This window comes from Myotis davidii, unplaced genomic scaffold (genome assembly GCF_000327345.1).
Source record: "Myotis davidii unplaced genomic scaffold, ASM32734v1 scaffold111, whole genome shotgun sequence".
Taxonomy (NCBI): Eukaryota; Metazoa; Chordata; class Mammalia; order Chiroptera; family Vespertilionidae; genus Myotis; species Myotis davidii.
In genome coordinates, this window is record NW_006284347.1 from 1,616,195 (window position 1) to 1,633,325 (window position 17,131).

The 17,131-nt window shown below is 45.6% G+C and overlaps 1 protein-coding gene across 1 annotated transcript in view; it reads left to right on the forward strand.

The window, feature by feature from the left end:
• Window positions 1–17,131, forward strand: part of CACNA2D3 (calcium voltage-gated channel auxiliary subunit alpha2delta 3) — an 817,122-nt gene that overhangs the window by 499,930 nt on the left and 300,061 nt on the right. The window contains exon 11 of the mRNA XM_006754680.2: window positions 7,105–7,183. Coding sequence (XP_006754743.1) covers window positions 7,105–7,183 — 79 coding nt within the window. The remainder of the gene's footprint in view (window positions 1–7,104; window positions 7,184–17,131) is intronic.

Consider the following 17,131-nt stretch of genomic DNA (forward strand, 5'->3'; position numbering starts at 1 on the left):
AGTTAGAAACATCGATGAGAGAGAAACATCGATCAGCTGCCTCCAGCACATCCCCCACTGGGGATGTGCCCGCAACCAGGATACATGCCCTTGACCGGAATCAAACCTGGGACCCTTCAGTCCGTAGGTCGACGCTCTATCCACTGAGCCAAACCGGTTTCGGCAACTTGCAGGTTTTTAAAGGTAGAAATACTGGGTCTATAGTTAAACGTTATTTTACAATAGAAGATTGCTTTCTCTTTCCTATAACAGGAAAGACTGTGATTCCAGAGGCTGCTACGTGCTCCAGCCCAGGCCCTTTCCCGGCATCTGGGGTGGAAGAGTGGGCTTATTGTAATCTCAAGAAGCAGTGCTCAGCACCAGCTCAGCAGCCACAGGCATCGGGCACAGGTCTGCCCTTTCCTGCTTGCCCAGGCTGGTCGATGTCTGATAGTCCTGCCTTGTTGGATTGACACAAGCTTCTTTCAAAATGTCATCCTGAGCCAGTGCCTCTCTTTTTGTCTTTAACCACCCACTGGGCTGTTCAGCCTCAACCCTGAGCACTCAATGGAAGCATCTTTATTGGGAATGGCGTCAGAGTTTTCTTTTCTTTTTTTCTTATTTATTTGTTGATTGATTGATTAAATTGATTGGGTGACATTGGTCAACATTCCAGTGATTTCTAATTCCCAGTCCTGCTTTCCTTTGCTCAGGCCTCCTCTTCTTTGTGCTATTTTTTTTTCTTACGTGTTGGATTTAGACCACCTGTGTCAGACCCACCATGAGCAGCTTTGAAAAATCTAGATGCCTGGGCTTAATCTGAATCTCTGGAGGGTGGGTGCTGGGGCACCACCTTTCACATGTGATTGAAAGTGCCTAGTGCAGCGGTTCTCAACCTGTGGGTCATGAACCCTTTGGGGGTCGAACAACCCTTTCACAGGGGTCGCCTAAGACCATCAGAAAACACATATATAATTACATATTGTTTTCAGGGATCGTCTAAGACCATCGCAAAACACATATATAATTACATATTGTTTTTGTGATTAATCACTATGCTTTAATTATGTTCAATTTCTAACTATAAAAATACATCCTGCATATCAGATATTTACATTACGATTCATAACAGCAAAATTACAGTTATGAAGTAGCAACGAAAATAATTTTATGGTTGGGGGTCACCACAACATGAGGAACTGTATTAAAGGTTCGTGGCATTAGGAAGGTTGAGAGCCACTGGCCTAGTGATTCTGATGCCCAGAGAAGTCTGACAGCTCTCTCCACCCAGGCCAGAGCCACCTTCACCTCTCACGTGAAACATTTCAGTGGCCTCCTACTTAGTGTCTCTGTTTCTATGCTTACCTCCCTGTGGCTGTGGCTCTCAAACTTGGCTGCACGGTGCAACTCCATAGGAGATTTAATGTCGGTCCTGCCTGATTTAATTGATCTAGGATGGGACCTGAGTATGCAGAATTATATCATCACAGGAAAATCAGGGCAGACAGGATGAGCACAACGGTCCATGGCTATTCTCCACACGCAGACAGAAGGGCCTTTTACAATTTTATATGTTGCTCATGTCAGGCTTCTGCTCAGTCCCCCTGTGGTTTCTGTTTTTGCTGGGAAAAAATAAAGCCCACTGTCTAACGTTTACCACAAAGGCTCACATGATTTGGCCTCTGTTGTCTGTCCAAGTTCATCCCCTACGGCCTCTTCTAGCTGACTCCACCCATCCCTGCTCGTCTCTTCCATAACCTTGAGCATCCCTATCTCAAGGACTTTGTACCATCTGGTCCCTTCGCCTGGAACATTCTTCCCCAATAGTCATATGTCTTACTCCGCCACCCCATTTGGTCTGGATTTCTGCTCAAATATCACCTTATCAGCGAAGCCTTCCCTCCCTTCCTTCCTAAAACAGCTGCCTCCATTGCTCTCCATTGCCTTACCTTGTTTTATTTCCTTCATAAGCGTTTAATACAACAAATAAACAAACATTTTATGTGAATTTGCCATTTATGAACTGTTTCACTCTCACAAAAATCTAAACTCCCCGAGGACAGAGAATTTGTTTTATTTATTCATCAGATCTCCAGCACATAGTAGGTGCTTGGAAGTTGCTTGTAATGGGCTGTGAATTGCTGCTCTTGGACTGTCTCAAAAACATGGGCATTGGTGACCTGCCACTCATTACTAGGGACCTGTGAGTGGCAGCAGCCTGTTTTCTGGCTGTGCAATGCCCCCTGATAGCTTTACTGGCAGCTGCTTCCCTCCCCTATTTTAATGGTTGTAGAAAGGAGGGAATTTGACCCATGACCCCTGAGAATAAGACTACCTCTATTCACCAAAAGTTGAAAGGAATGATGCCCCCTCAAGTTTTTGCTGGAAATTGCATCTATATGAGAAAGAAGCATACATCTATTTTTTACAAAAACTGGGTTGATTTTTGTTTGTTTCATTTGGGAACTTTTATACTCAGTAGATTAAGTTATGTGACTTTGAACTTTGAAATGTCCACATCTTAAGATTTTATTAAGCCTGACTGGGTTTAAAGAACATTTAAAGACATCCAACCTTAAATGGAAGATCAAAATGAACTAATAGGTCAATGCAGACATTTTCCCACCCTGCCTTTGTGCCGGTTAATGAAAGCGGTATCTTCCTGCCTGAGGACAATGAGTGCGGAGGCCTGGCTCTTCCGGTAACTCTGGTGTCTCCTGACAACGGTCCTGGCTGAACTGTGCCGTGATGCCTTTTCATGATACTCACCTGGCCCTCAGGACCACCCTCAATCTGCTAAGGCAACTTGTCACATCAGAAAAGTGGTTGGACTCAAGGCAGACTTGTGAAAATTTGTTTGATGGCACTTTCTAGGGAAATAATCCCCAACCCTTGGAAATAAAATCCATCATGCAACAGGATCTGTCAGTGATGGAAATGAGGAACAATTTAAGTCTGTTACACAGAGGTTTCACACTCAGCCCACCCAGGAAGGTGCGAGACCACGTTTAATTTCCATGTATCATCTCTTCTGTGTTTGATGTTCGATGCCATGTTTATGCTTCCTATGTCCTTACAGAATGGTTCCCGAAACAGGAGTGCCCTTACTTTCTTCCTATTTTAAGGGGTTTCTAATTGTGTTTTAATACGTTTTTGTTGATTTCAGAGAGAGGGAGGGAGAGAGAGAAAAATATCAATGATGAGAGACCATCATTTATCAGCTGCCTCCTGCATGCCCGCTACTTGGGATCCAGCACAATTCCCGGGCATGTGCCCTGACCAGGAATTGAAATGCGACCTCCTAGTTCATGTGTTGACCCTCAACCACTAAGGCACACCAGTCAGGTGGGATCTCTAATTATTAAAGCAATACTTATTCGTTTGTGAAAACATTCAAATGAAATTGAAATTTCTGAAGTAATAAGTGTAAGTCTGTTTTTAGAAAAAATAGGATTGCATGTTACACAATATCCTACCACCTGCTTTTTTCCCTTACCAATTTCTGATGGATGTCTTTCTACATGAATACATAGCTGCGTGATGTCCCCCTGCATGAATAGACTATACGTTTTTAGCCAATCAGCTATCATGAAACACTTAAGATTTAACAGTTTTTTACCATTACAAATAATGACACTGAACATTCTTGTATTTTATCATTTTAGTGTATTGGTGAAAATGTATAAAACTGTGTTATAGTGCTTTAAGAGGTCATGCACTCTACAGTTCTCCTACCCCTTCCTGTCATCTTTGTTACCACCTTGGCCCCCAGAGGCATTGTATTTGTTATCCTGTCTATCAGACAAATGCCTAGAGGTAGAATTACTGGTTCTAAAAAATTACAACTATAAAATGCTATGGCTATTGTTAAATTGCTCTTCAAAATATTTATTTTGGATGAAATCTCTTTTCTCTTTGCTGCCAGTTGAAAGGCAGACTTGTGAGAAGTCCAGGGTGTGAACCCAGCATCGTTTGATTATGTTTATTTTATAGGCAGAGATGCAACAAGTCGTTTCCACGCCATTTCTACTCAGATAAGGAGGCCAGTCCCCTGGGAGCCAAGGAACGCACATCAATGGAAATATTAAAGATGATTCTGATTTTCTTTCACAAACCAACAAAACAAATATACTGCCATAAATCCTTTAACACATACCTGACCGAGGGGATGGTGCTGACTGTAGACAATTACTCTTGAGCAATGCAATCATGTCTGGTCTGAAGTTTGGCACAATCCTACTGGTTTTCCAAATGGGTTGCCATCTTTTAAAATCAGGAATTATGGAATGATTCGTGGCATTGTTCTAGAGTTTTAACTATGCCTCTGAGAGAACTCAGTTTATCCTGTGGCTCTTCATCTGGAGAGCAGAGGAGGTTTGGCACACACAGGCACCTCTACCCAAAACCAAATGGGTTGCTTTGTGACAGGTCTTTTCTGCTTTGCCTACAAGACAGACTCATAGCTGCATTTCCTGAGAGCCATCTATTATGCTTTCTGCTTGGTTAAGAGCCAGTGGGCATGCAAGTTTTTATCAATCTAGGGTTTCCTCTTTAAATAGTTTAAGTGGGAAATGGACGGCAAAGTGCTATGAAAGCAGCCTGGGTCGGGTCTCAAGAGCCTGGAGTATAGTCTGTCTCCTGTGGGTGCTGGCTCTGGACCTCAGAGCTGGGTGGGGATTTCTGTGTTGGAAGAACCAGCGTCTGCAGGGGGATAAGAGGAGACCCCAGTGTTATCTGAGGTCTCAGGACTCAGAGAGAACTCTGATTAGATCAGGACTTGAAACTAATCAAGTCCCTTTATTTCACTGGGCCTCTGTTTCCACTAAATCAGTCATCAGCTATATGCCAACAGTGGGCAGACAGGCCAAGTGAACAGGGGACAGCGCTGTGTTGGAAGGTCAGTGGTAACCACCTTGGCTACATGGACCCCAGTAGGAATAGTGGGGGAAGGAGGGAGGGGAGTAAAGAGAGGCCAGGCTTCCCGGCCGGCTCCTCCACCAGGAAGCCCCCTTGAAGGGTGAAATGACTGCCTCACCAAAGGAAAACGAGGACAGACTATGGCTACATAACGATAATGTATATTTTTAAACATCTTTTTAGTTGGAAATAAACCATCATTTAAAAACTAGTCTTCAAGTTGTAATTCCCAGATAAGCAGATACTCCTAATTATAACAAAATCTTCATTTTTGGCACTCATATATTTTTATTCACTCATGTCTAGATCTGTGATGTTACGAGCACTGTGCTCCATGGGGCCATGGCCAGGGGCAAGAGACCTAGCTCTTTTTTTCCCTCATCAAGTGGATAGTCTAGTGGAGATCAATCTCTCAGAGGTAACCACACAGATATTAGTCAACCACAGTGGAAAAAAGGCTCTGAAGGAGCAGAGGGGGTGCCTGAACTGGTCTGGATGTGACCGAAGGACTGAACTTGGCCTGCTAGGAGTTTTATTTGGACTGTGTAGTGTTAACCCACATCTCACTTTAAATTTGAATGAAAGGGCTTTAACATTTTTAATTCTTTATCTTTCTTCTGTCTAACCCTCACGTACCACTTTGGGAGCTGGATTGTGGTTTATTTAAAGTAATTCTGTCTGATTATTTCACTTAGCACAGTATTCTCTAAGTGCATCCATGTTGTTGCAAATGGCAAGACTTCATTCTTTTTATGGATGAGTAATTTTCCCTTCTCTTTCTCTCTCTACCCTTTCCTCTTTATATTTTATCTCTCTTTGTTGATATCATATCTTCTTTATCTACTCACTTATCGATGGACACCTAGATTGCTTCCATGTCTTGCCTATTGTAAATAATGGTGCAGTGATATATGGGTACATAAAGAGTGGGGCAAAGATAGTTCTACAGTTGTTCATCTGGAAAATAATACAATAATTCATACATAAAATACTAGAATAAACTCTGTGATTTGAGTACTCACAACTGTAAACTTACTTTTGCCCCACCCTGTATATCTTTTCAAATTAATGTTTTTGTTTTCTTCAGATAGATACCCAGATGTGGAATTTCTGGGTTGTATAGTAGTTGTATCTTTAATTTTTTGAGGGACCTCCATACTGTTTTCCGTAGTGGCTGCACCAATTTACAATCCCACCAATAATGTAAAAGGGTTTCCTTTTCTCTCCATCTTCTCCAAATACTATATGATTTCCCTTATGTGTCAAATCTAAAACACAAAACAAACAAACAAAGCAAAAAAGAAACAGACTCTTAGATACAGAGAACAAACTGATGGTTGCCAGAGGGGAGGAGAACGGGAGAATGGGTGAGAAGGGTGAGAGGGAATAAGAGGTACAAAGCTCCAGTTTAAAGATAAAAGTCATGGAGATGGCATGTACAGCATCGGGAAAATAGTCAATATTACTATAACAAACTTTGCATGGTGACCGATGGCCACTAGTATTGTGATGATCACATCATGAGAAATATAGTGTTGAGTCACTGTGGTACACCTGAAACTAATATATAATGTATGCCAACTATCATAAAAAACAAAGTATTCTGCCCTCATGAGAGAGAGTTAGGAAAACAATAGAGCTGGGGTTTTACGTGTGTTGGAGCCAAAACCTCAGGAAGGCTTGAGAGGGTCCCCATTGGTCTCCTGGCTGCAGGCTATGCCTCTTGTCCCAGTTATTTACCTCCTAAGATCAAGCTAGGGACCACAGATGGCAAGAGAGTGTCTGCAGCCTGTCCTCGCCACTGGGGGGAAATGTTGAGGGTCTTTCAGTGGCGTTTTTATTCCCAGGAAGAGCACACTCTGCATTTCCTGTGCGGATCTGGGCCAGACCTGGATGCTCCTTGTCCATATGTGTGCAGCAAAACACAGCCCGTAATGTTGCCAGTCGCCCATTTCACGTTGTTCTCCTTTGTCGCGAGCTCCACATCGAAAAACAACCACCACCAGTGCCACATGGTTTCAAAGATCAAAGGCCCCAGTTCTGAATATATTTCAAGCTAACTGTACTTCAAATGTTTTAAATATGTTCCTCCAGATGGGAAGCATGGGGCATTAACGAGGTAAACCACATGTGCATGAGCCAGGATGTGGTCTGTGCAGGACAGTGAAAAGGGAACAACGCTGATCCGTGTGTTTGCCTTCCCCTCAGGTCCGCATCTTCACGTACCTCATTGGACGGGAGGCGGCTTTTGCAGACAATCTCAAGTGGATGGCCTGTGCCAACAAAGGTAGGTCCCTCTGATGGGCCTGGATCCCAATTCCCTCTCCTTGGATGCGCAGAAATCAACATAGTCATGAGGAAGTGGAGAATTCTAGGAGAAGGCTGTGAATTCTAAGATGACGTCTGGGTGTTTCTAAATGAATTTTTTAAAAACTTGTAACAGCTTCTCCCAAAATATGCTTATAAAGTTTGAGGACATAGTCAAGTGGAGTGGCTGAGCCTCTCCACTCTACTGCTCAGTAGCTGAGGGGCCTTGGGAGAGTTACTGTGGCAGAGCCATTTACTGTGCACCAAATATCCACGTGCTTGCTCAGCATTCCTGGTCCCTTGAGCCCCTGTGGGGCCTCAACACTGGTTCTGGCCAATAGCCTTTAAGCAAAACCAACCTGGTCATTTCTTGCATAATGCATTTAAGAGCTGGTGTGGTAGTGTCTACGCTTTGGCTCTTGTGAACTCTGAAACTACATAATGGAATAGTCATGAAATGAACAACCTTCATCAGCCTGGGGCCCTGAGTCATCACATGGAGCGAATGCCTTTCCACTCCCCTGTCCCCTGCCATAGGCCAGCCACACTGCATACATAGTGCGTGTGATGAGCCTTAGTGTTAAGCCACTGGGGTTTCCGGTTTCCTATGTTCCCATAGCATGACTTAGCCTACACAACCAATTAAGTCTAGTTTGAGTTAAAACAAAGTTATTTTAGTTGCAAGCAACCAAAGTTGCTCCCTGAAATTAAAAAGGGGAGTGTTTTGCAGAGAGAGGGGAGTGACTCAGAATCTAGACAAGGGAGGGAAACTTGTGTCTCAGGAGGACAAGGGAGCTGTGTTTTTGTTTTCTTTCCCTTCTTGGTTTCCTTCTACACTCCGTCATTCTTCCCTCTGTAGGTAGACCTCTGCTATGATAGACCTTCTCTGCTATGGCATGGGCATATTCAGAAATTCCCATCCTATGCCATGTACACCCCTCTATCCACACAGCAGGATATGATATTAAAAAGGAGTTTTTATCTTCTCCATTTGAGACTGATTGATCCAGAACTTTAAGTTCTGATTTTTAAGTCCCCTACCTTCCTCCCAAAAAGGATTATGACCCCAGCTTGGTCCAGGGACCCCCCCTGCTGATTTGGGTATGGGCAGAGATAAGCCCATAGAGAAAAACATATGCACTCTGAGGGGTCCAGCACTGGGTGGGGGTGGGAAGTTCCCAGAGAAGAGGGGTATGGCCCGGCAAATAAACCTCAGCCTGTCTTTCCCATGGCTTGGCATTGTCTTTAATGATCTGCTTCTACTTGCAACAATATTTTAAGCACGTCTCATTTTCCGCATTGAAAAAGTGGAGACCTGCATGGAAGTCAACATTTCCTTGAAGCTATTAATAACACATTCTCTGATTATTTTAGTTTATTGGCTGGCTCCCCTCACTATAGGTATCAGTAATATGATTATCTCAGAGCTAATGCATTTGGCTTCATTTCAGGGGACACATGGGAGAACCGTGGGCCTGAGGGGGTGGAAGCCGATGCATCCTCTGTTTCCTCTGAGGAAAGGGTCCATTCTTGAAACAATTTTTGGAACTTTGTTGACATTTGAAAATCTTGAGTGAGCTCCACTTTTCCTGTTTTTCTTTTCCCCTTTATTCTGCGGTCTTGAAAAAAAAAAAAAGAGTTCCTTTCCATTTTTTTTAAAAAAATGTTGCTGTTATTCTTGCCACGTTGAATTGCAGTTCTCCCATCGGCTAGGATGCAGTTAGTCATGGGTTATTGTTTTTACCACTGTCTGTGTCCAGCTGATGAAAATTACTCAAATTGAAGTCTTGTCTTAACTAATATTACACCATAATTTAGTTTTAGTCATTGTTTATAAGAATCTCTGAAGCATCCTTTTGAAGATAGTTTAGTCAACTTGGAGTATTTCAGGGCCTGGCTATAGCATACAGCCCTTTAGATGTAAAAGTTCTGAGTACAGCCACTTGGAAAATCCAAGGAGGTAATAGTAGCCGCTGAGCTGGCCGGGCCTGGGATTCCACAGTGATTCTCCTTCCCTTCCTGTCTAAATCCGGTCATTTCCTCCCTGCCAGAGCCAGGCCCTCTCAGAAGTTTTACCTCCTTACTCCGCTTCTCTCCTGAAGGGTCTCGGGAATAAAATGTCATTGTTTACCACTCTTCAAAGTAGCAGCTGCCATCAAAACGTTAGGTTCCAGTCATCTGTGCCCATGTAAACATTGGCTTCGCGTTGCGTCAGTTATGGGGTTTTAGACCACGTAACATCAGTGAGCAAGTATTCTTCTATGGTCATTAATTAAATCATTGTTTATAGTCTCAGATTGTTATAGTATGGAGGCAGCATAACATTTTTCATCTCAAGTGACATGAGGTCCAGAGGGGCCCCCCTTACATATTTTCATCCTGACTCAGACAAGTGCTTCAGTGAAATGAGTCATTAACATTCAGGGGCCAGAGCAGACTCGGGGAGAGCCCAGGGGAGCCCAGGGAGAAGCTTGTCAGTGGCCGGGCCGGGCCTGGCCATGGTGGCGCTGGGGAGGAGCAGGAGCTGGGCCCACACACCTTCCCCAGTCAGGGGGCGAGGAGCCACTCTCGCAACAGAATTTCTTGCTTGCAAGTCTGGTAGCCATGGAGACTTTTCTCAGCCATTGGACCTCAGACATGTCCCTTGGAAATGGGTATCTGGGGACATGTACACTGCTTGCAGGAGTTCTCTGCCTCCTCCGATCTACTAGCAAAATCCAGAGAGGCCTGGAGCTCATTGGTTTGTTTCATTTTATGCATAACTAGGTCCTATCTTGAGGGAAACGGCCCTAATGAGGCAAAGCAGCAAAGCATTTTAAATCCATTAAAGTGATCATTGCCACTGTACAGTGGCTGGTGGAATACACAGTTCTGAGTTCATACTATTGGGTAAATAAGTGAACTGGGAAAACGGCAGAGAGGGGCCGACGCGGCCTGATATGCCATTAAGTCATGATGACCTTCTCTAATGTTCAGTGTGCCAGGATTTTAAACAAGCACCGCCCGCGTCTCCTTCAGAAATCAGCGAAGGGAGCGCTTTCCAGCTGTGCAAATAGAGGGGGCCTCCCTGTTTGGGCTCTCAACCCATCAGTCATCGTTCGGGCGAATGGAAAGGCCACAGGAGTCTCTCTTGGTTGTCTGCTCCGCTTGTCCCTTTCTGATAGGTTAATGGTCATTCTCTCCTTATTTGAAAGCGAGCTAGTGGCCTGAGCCCTCCTTGGAAGTTCAGACCCACAGCCCTTTTTCCGTGAAAAAATTCTTACCCTCACGCTGCATTTGTTTCCAAGAGTCTTGGCCCCCAAAAGATAGCTTCACACTTATGAGGCCACAGTGGTGGTAGGTGAGGGTGGGGGAAAGTGGCAATCCAACTTTCACTATTGGAACAAGTGGAAGAAGACACAAATGGTGGTTATTCAGATAAATTTGTGTAATAATTTTGTACCCTTTGACCAATATCACCCCAATTCCCCTAACCCTCAGCCCCTGGTAACCACCATTTCATTCTCGGTGTCTACAGGCTCAGCTTTTTTAGGTTCCATATGGATTCCACATATAAGGGATATAATTCAGCATTAGTCTCTGCCTGCTTAACCTCACATAGCATAATCCCTGCAGCTCCGTCCATGTTGTCCCAAATGGCAAGCTTTCCTTCTTTCTCATAGCTGAATAATACGCCACTGTGTGTGTGTGTGTGTGTGCGTGTTTGTGTGTGTGAGTGTGTTTGAAGTTGTTTACATGCCATAGAACATGAAGATGCTGCCCCTGTTATTTATAACAACTAAGGATGACCAACTAAGTGTCATCCTTAGTTGTTATAAGGTTGTACTATGCAGGTAGAGTGCAAAAGTACTTTTTTGATATATCTCTTTTGACCCTCACTAGAGCTCTTTTAGGTGCTTGGGAAGAAAACTGAGATCTAGTTTTCTTTTCCTAAAAAATATATTTTTATTGATTTCAGAGAAGGGAAAGGGGGAGAGAGAGAGAGAGAGAGAGAGAGAGAGAAAGAGAGTGAGAGAGTTTGAGAGAGAGAGAGGGAGATTGAGAGAGAAAGAGATTGAGAGAGAGAGAAACATCATTGATGATAATCATTGATTGGCTGTCTCCTTCACGTTCCACATGTGCTTTGACAGGGACTTGAACCATGACCTCCTAATTCATAGGTGGACGCTCAACCACTGAGCCACAGCAGCTGGGCAAGATCTAGTTTCCTTGCCCCAGGTTACCAGCTAGCAGGTGGCAGAGCCAGAGGCTGGCCCAGTGATCCGAAGCCTGAGCCTCACTTCACCAGATCCTGAGGTTGCCTCTCTTTGGGGAGAGGAAAGCCGTGTTTCATGGAGGACTCCTGCATGTCTTCCAGAGTTTGAGACTCTAGGAAAAGGAATGTAGAGGTGGAGGAAAGACTTGGTCAGCTAATAAAGACCAAGTGGCATTTCTACCCGGCCTGTGTGTTCCAGAAACAGCCCTGCATCCACTTGTGTGGGCATGTGGTTCACTTTCTGATGTTTTACAAAGCGGGACATTAAGGCTCTGAGAGGAAATGAGGCAGTTTGGGGTGTGGGTGCTGCGACAGAGCTACAGACGGGCCAGCCTTCCTAGCTCCATCACGTGATCCTTTAAATGACCTTTTCTAACATGAAATTTAAAATGTAACATTATTCACAAAGGAAAAGGGTTGTTTCTAAATTTGAGAGTTTGGCTGATTCTGATGGCTTCACATTGGAGACCCCCACTCTCTGGTGGGCACATGCCCACAGAGGCAGCGGGTAGGGGCCTGGCCCCATGGTCATTCCCTCCAGGTCAGTTCTTTCCAACTCACTGGACATCTGCCCTTTGGCTCCAAGGCCCACCGGACCTCTTGCTGGATGTCTGTGAAGGTCCGAGGGGAGGTGGAGGTAGGAAGTTGTTTATAAATTGCATATCTTTTTCCAGAAATAAGTGCTTTGTCAGTAGCATGTGATGCTGATGGGGAGGAGGAAGAGGAGAACACTGTTGTCCAGAAGGGAGGCAAACGAGGTCACACCATCGACTTCACTGCCCACTCCACTGTCCTGAGGAGACTGAAATCTGAGCTTTGTCTTATTCAGAGATGAGTGTTTGTAAAAGGAGTGGTGCCTCACAGCAAAGGTGAACGGGGACTTGGCGTGGGAGATAGATGGCCAGGATTTCCAATGAGGAGCCAACTGGGACCCTCAGCTCTGACGTCATTGCAAAGCAGAATAATGAATGATCAAGCTTCTCATCTAAAGGAACCTTTTAGACAAGGGACTCCTAAGAAATCTAGAGGTAAGGGTGGTAGAATCTCAGAAATACAAAGCACCAGGCTGCGTGTGGTTGATCACAGGGAGCAGTTGTAACCCGGAGTTCACAGGAGGCTCTGTGAGGAATAAAGTACATAAATAGATGTTACGTAGAAAAATGAGAAGACCATTTGTAATAGGTGGCTAATTACAGCATTAATTACTCCTTGGTAATTACTGAATGATTGCTGATTCTGTTTTCCTACATGATATATGACGTCCAAAAAGGCTCATTAAAGAAGAGAATAAACACTCAAGAGCTAGAATTTAAAAGAAAAAAAGGGGGAGTGGGGAGGAGGGAAAGGAGCCAGTTCGGAGAATGCAGAGGGAAAACAAGGGAAGCGTCTATGGTTACAGCCAAAGCGTCCAGCCCTCAGTGACTTCCTGTTATCCATCAAAAGTACATTTGTTAACTAAAACTTAGATGAAAACATTTGAAAGCAAGAAAGGGTCTTTCAGAAAGGTTGGAGATTTTAATGGGTTGGGGTTGGATGATTAAATTTGCATGAAGCTTTGCAGTGTACGTTATTAATATTATTTGTATAATCTCAGCTTCTCTTACCTTCTATACATCTGCATGCCTGGTCTATATTTTGAAATATAAATTAGAAATGGGCTCTGGGTTTTGAGTAGACCTTTGGTGCTAATTATTGAGCATTTCCCAGGAACCTCAAGGAGAACCATGCATTCCCCCACCTCATCCTCAACTTGTCCTGGCCACAGAGATGCAGACAGCCCATTAGGGGCGACCTCCTGGGGAGGACCTCTGAGCAGCCACGTGTGTCTGTTCTTTTCTGAAACAGGAAGAAGCAGTGTCCTCAGTGGTCAAGGGTAAAGGTTCTGGAATCAGATGAACCTGGGTTGGAATTGATCTGGAATGAATCACTGAGTTCTCTGCTCTGTTTCCTACTGATACAGTGAGCCCATGAGTTGCCCGGGCCCACAAGGGCAAGGTGGATGCCAGTAAGACCCCAGTGGGTGTCCCTGCATTGCTAACCCATATGTGGGCTCTGGGAATTCTTCTCCTGACAAGACGGGTGCTCGTTTTTTGTAATATTTCATGGAGCTAATATTCCAGTGAAAGAGAACATAGTAAACAAGTAAGTCAGAGTTCAGCACCAGATTAATCTTCTGAAGAAAGTGAAGGCAGGGCAAAGTGAGAGGAAGTGAGTTTAGACAGCTGAATCCTGCATGATAAACAAGACCCAGCCATGGAAAAACTGGATGAAAGCTGTGCCAGGCAGAGGGGACAGCAAGAGCCAAAGCCTGAGAGGGGAGTGCACTTGGCCTGTCAGCGGAGGAGGAAGGCCAGGGAGCCAGTGAGAGCAATGGTGAGGACACAAAGGGTGTGAGGCCATCCAGGTAGGGGGCAGGCAGCTGAAGGAGTCTTGGCAGTGTGGCTAAGAAATTTTGATTTTATTCTAACTCTAAATAAAACCAGTTTCAGGATCTTTAGCAGAGAGATGAGGATCTGCTTTATACTTTCATATGATCCCTCCGGCTGCAGGATAACGAGGAGGGGTCTTTGGGGAGGCTGTTGCTGTACCCTGGAGGAGAGATTCGAGTCAGGAGCGGGCTGGGGCAGAGGATAGGGGGAAGTGGGTTTCTGATATGTTATAGAGATAGGGTCAGCACATCTTGCTCGGGGACTAGCCGTGGGCTGGGGTGAGCAAGGGGTGACTGTCAAGGATAGCGCTTATGTTTTTGGCCTAATCTGGGGAGTGGCGCCATTTGCTGAGGTGGGGAAGAGGCAGTTGGGGGAGGAATGCGTTTGGTGAGGGAACCAGGAGTTGGCTTGGGACGAGTCCAGTCTGAGAATCCTGTTAGTCATCCTGTGGAAGTGTCAGGTATACCGTTGGCTGTGGGTCTGGAGCTCTGGGGAGCAGCCAGCTTTTTGTAGCTTCTCAGAATGTAGACTGTGACCAGCAATGCCAAGTGAGGATGATCTCAGCTCCATCCCTGTCCAAGTGTGTGGTGGTTTTTCCTTTCCACTCCCTCTATGCTAATGACCTGTCTCTCCCATCCTTCTCCTCACATTCATTCCCCTTCTTCTCTTGGCCCAATTTTGGAAAATCCAAATCAAGGATTTTTACTGTTGGCTTTGAGGATCAAGAAAATGCAGACAACCAAGAAGAACTCCTCCTAAGAGTTGCTGTCTTTATGCACATTTTGCACAGGAACCCCAAATAGGAATTCTTCTTCTGTGAGAATCATGCACCCAAGTACCCTAATAGTCCAGATGCATGGAGCTCTCCCCTCCTCTTATCACCATGGCAACATCTCTCTTAACTGTCCTCTTTGCCTTGATTGTCTAAGACCTTTCCCTCAGAACCATGGTTTGTTCACTAGAGTAAAGATAAAATATTTTCCTTCTTATTCAAACACTGATTGCAGCCACTATGCCTGGAGAGGTAACTATGGGTGCCCCCTTTCATCCAGCGACCCTCTTTAAAACTTGTCTTTCTCACCAATTCTGCAAAAGGGGCCGCCTGGGAGTGTCCCAGTGGATCCCCCGACTTTGGTTCCTGACCTCTGATGGAGGCCAAGGTGCTCATGGGCCCCACTCTTGGTCTGCACCCTAAAACAGGAGCTCAGAGCCTGCTCCTTCAGGGTCCTATTTCCCCTGGGATAGGCAAGGCTCTGGCCCTAGCAGGGAGGGTGGGGAAGGACAGGAGTGACAATGCATGTTAATTACACTGTGCAGAGCTGTCATCAGGAAGCCAGAAGCCACATGGTCCTGACCTGGTTTGGGGTTGGCACACCAAATTCAAACCAGCTGGGCTTTGTTTGGAAATGCCCTGGCAGGGTCCGGCCCTCTCTGGACAACAGAAGGGCTGGCATTCCCTTACCCGAGCCCTGTTAGGCACTGTGAGGTTCTGTAAACACTGTAGCCAGTGCTGATACAGACCTGGCTCCAGAGGCACTCACACCCTCTCTGATGTGTTGGCACCAGGAGCTGGCATGAGCCTCATTATAAGGGTCCTCATTTTTTTTTTAATTTTTTATTACAAAGGGTATTACATATGTGTCCATTTCTATTATTGTTCAAAAGTTTATAATGGTCTCAATTATCCATGAATAAGTGAGATCATGTGGTATTTTGGCTTCATTGACTGGCTTATTTCACTTAGCATAATGCTCTCCAGTTCCATCCATGCCGTTGCAAATGGTAAGAGTTCCTTCCTTTTTAGAGCAGCATAGTATTCCATCGTGTAGATGGTCCTCATTTAAAGGACAGGGAGGAAACGGGGCATGTCCAGCCAGTGTCCCTGCTTAAGATCCTCCATGACTACCTGCCTGTGGGTTGGCGCCCAAGCTCTTCCCAAGGTCCTGTGTGCGGGCGCCCTGTGCACTCCTCTGATCTCATACCGCCCCCGGTGCCCTCCCGCCCAGCTCCTTACTCCAGTCACTCCAGCTATTTTCAGTTCCCAGAAGGGGCCTGAGTCTGCCCTTCGCCTTTACTAACACTCCTTGCTTGGTTATACACTCTTTAACCCCTCTTCCTCCAGCTACTGGTCCTCATCCTTCAGGGTTAGTGGTGCTGACCCTTCCTTGGGGCTTCCGAGTGCCTGGCTGCCACTGTTGTGTGCTTTAGGGCAGTGGTCACCGACCGGTGGTCCATGAGGTCTGAAAGGTTGGTCACCGCTGCTTTAGGGCAACACTGATTGTGCTGTTCTGTGGTTGTTCTACTCAGACTCCCCCGGCCCAGGAGGCAGGGGTCCCGCCCATTCTGTTAATCCCTGCCTCTCCCGGGCTAGGTACCAAGAAAGCCCTCCATAAAGGTTTGGATGAAGGGCCTCAGTTCACCCCTTCCCTTCCAACATCTCCCAACCCACCCACAGCAAGGCCAACAGGAGCCCACACTGAAGAGGAACATAGCAATGCCCTGCACTAGAGATCAAAACGGCATCCTCATCCGGAGACAATCGCACAATTAGAACTTATGTTACTTAGAAGCCAGGTCCACCAGCATATTCAATAGGCAGGTCTGGCAACCACACAGGGGTATAAGTTGGCATGTCAGCCTCAAACTCATAAAGGGCAAAATTCTGTAAAAGCTAAAGGCACAGATGAAGAGACTCCCAATCCTGGGCTCACCTCCTGTATTTGCCGCTGGAAACCTGAGGGAAGGTGGGGGAGACACATATCCACGGTCTGCCTCGGTCCTCTTCTCTTTACAGTGGGCACAGTTATCCCCACCTCATCGTGTTGTTAAGAATAAATGGGACAAAGCCTTTCCATTGTTTAGCAAATTTTGTGTCCTTCAGTAAGCACTCAAAAATTAACTATAACTATTATTGTTATAGTGATAAAAATGGATAGCCTTTCCATTTTGAGGTGCATAGTTTTCCCATTGGAAATAAATCCACCAAAGTAAAAAACAAAAGGTTACGAAATGGTATAAAAGGACCCTTCCACGCTCCTGCCAGGGAAGGTCTGCATGTGCATGCATAGAAAACAGTCTGGGGAGACAGGCTCTAAAGCAGCGGTCACCAACCTTTCGGACCTCACGGGCCACCAGAGGTCCACGGGCCACCGGTTGGTGACCGCTGCTCTAGAGCACAGCTCCCCAGGTGCCCAGAGCTCCTGTGAGGACCCAGAGCGGAGGGTCGCCCACTCAGGGAGGGAGG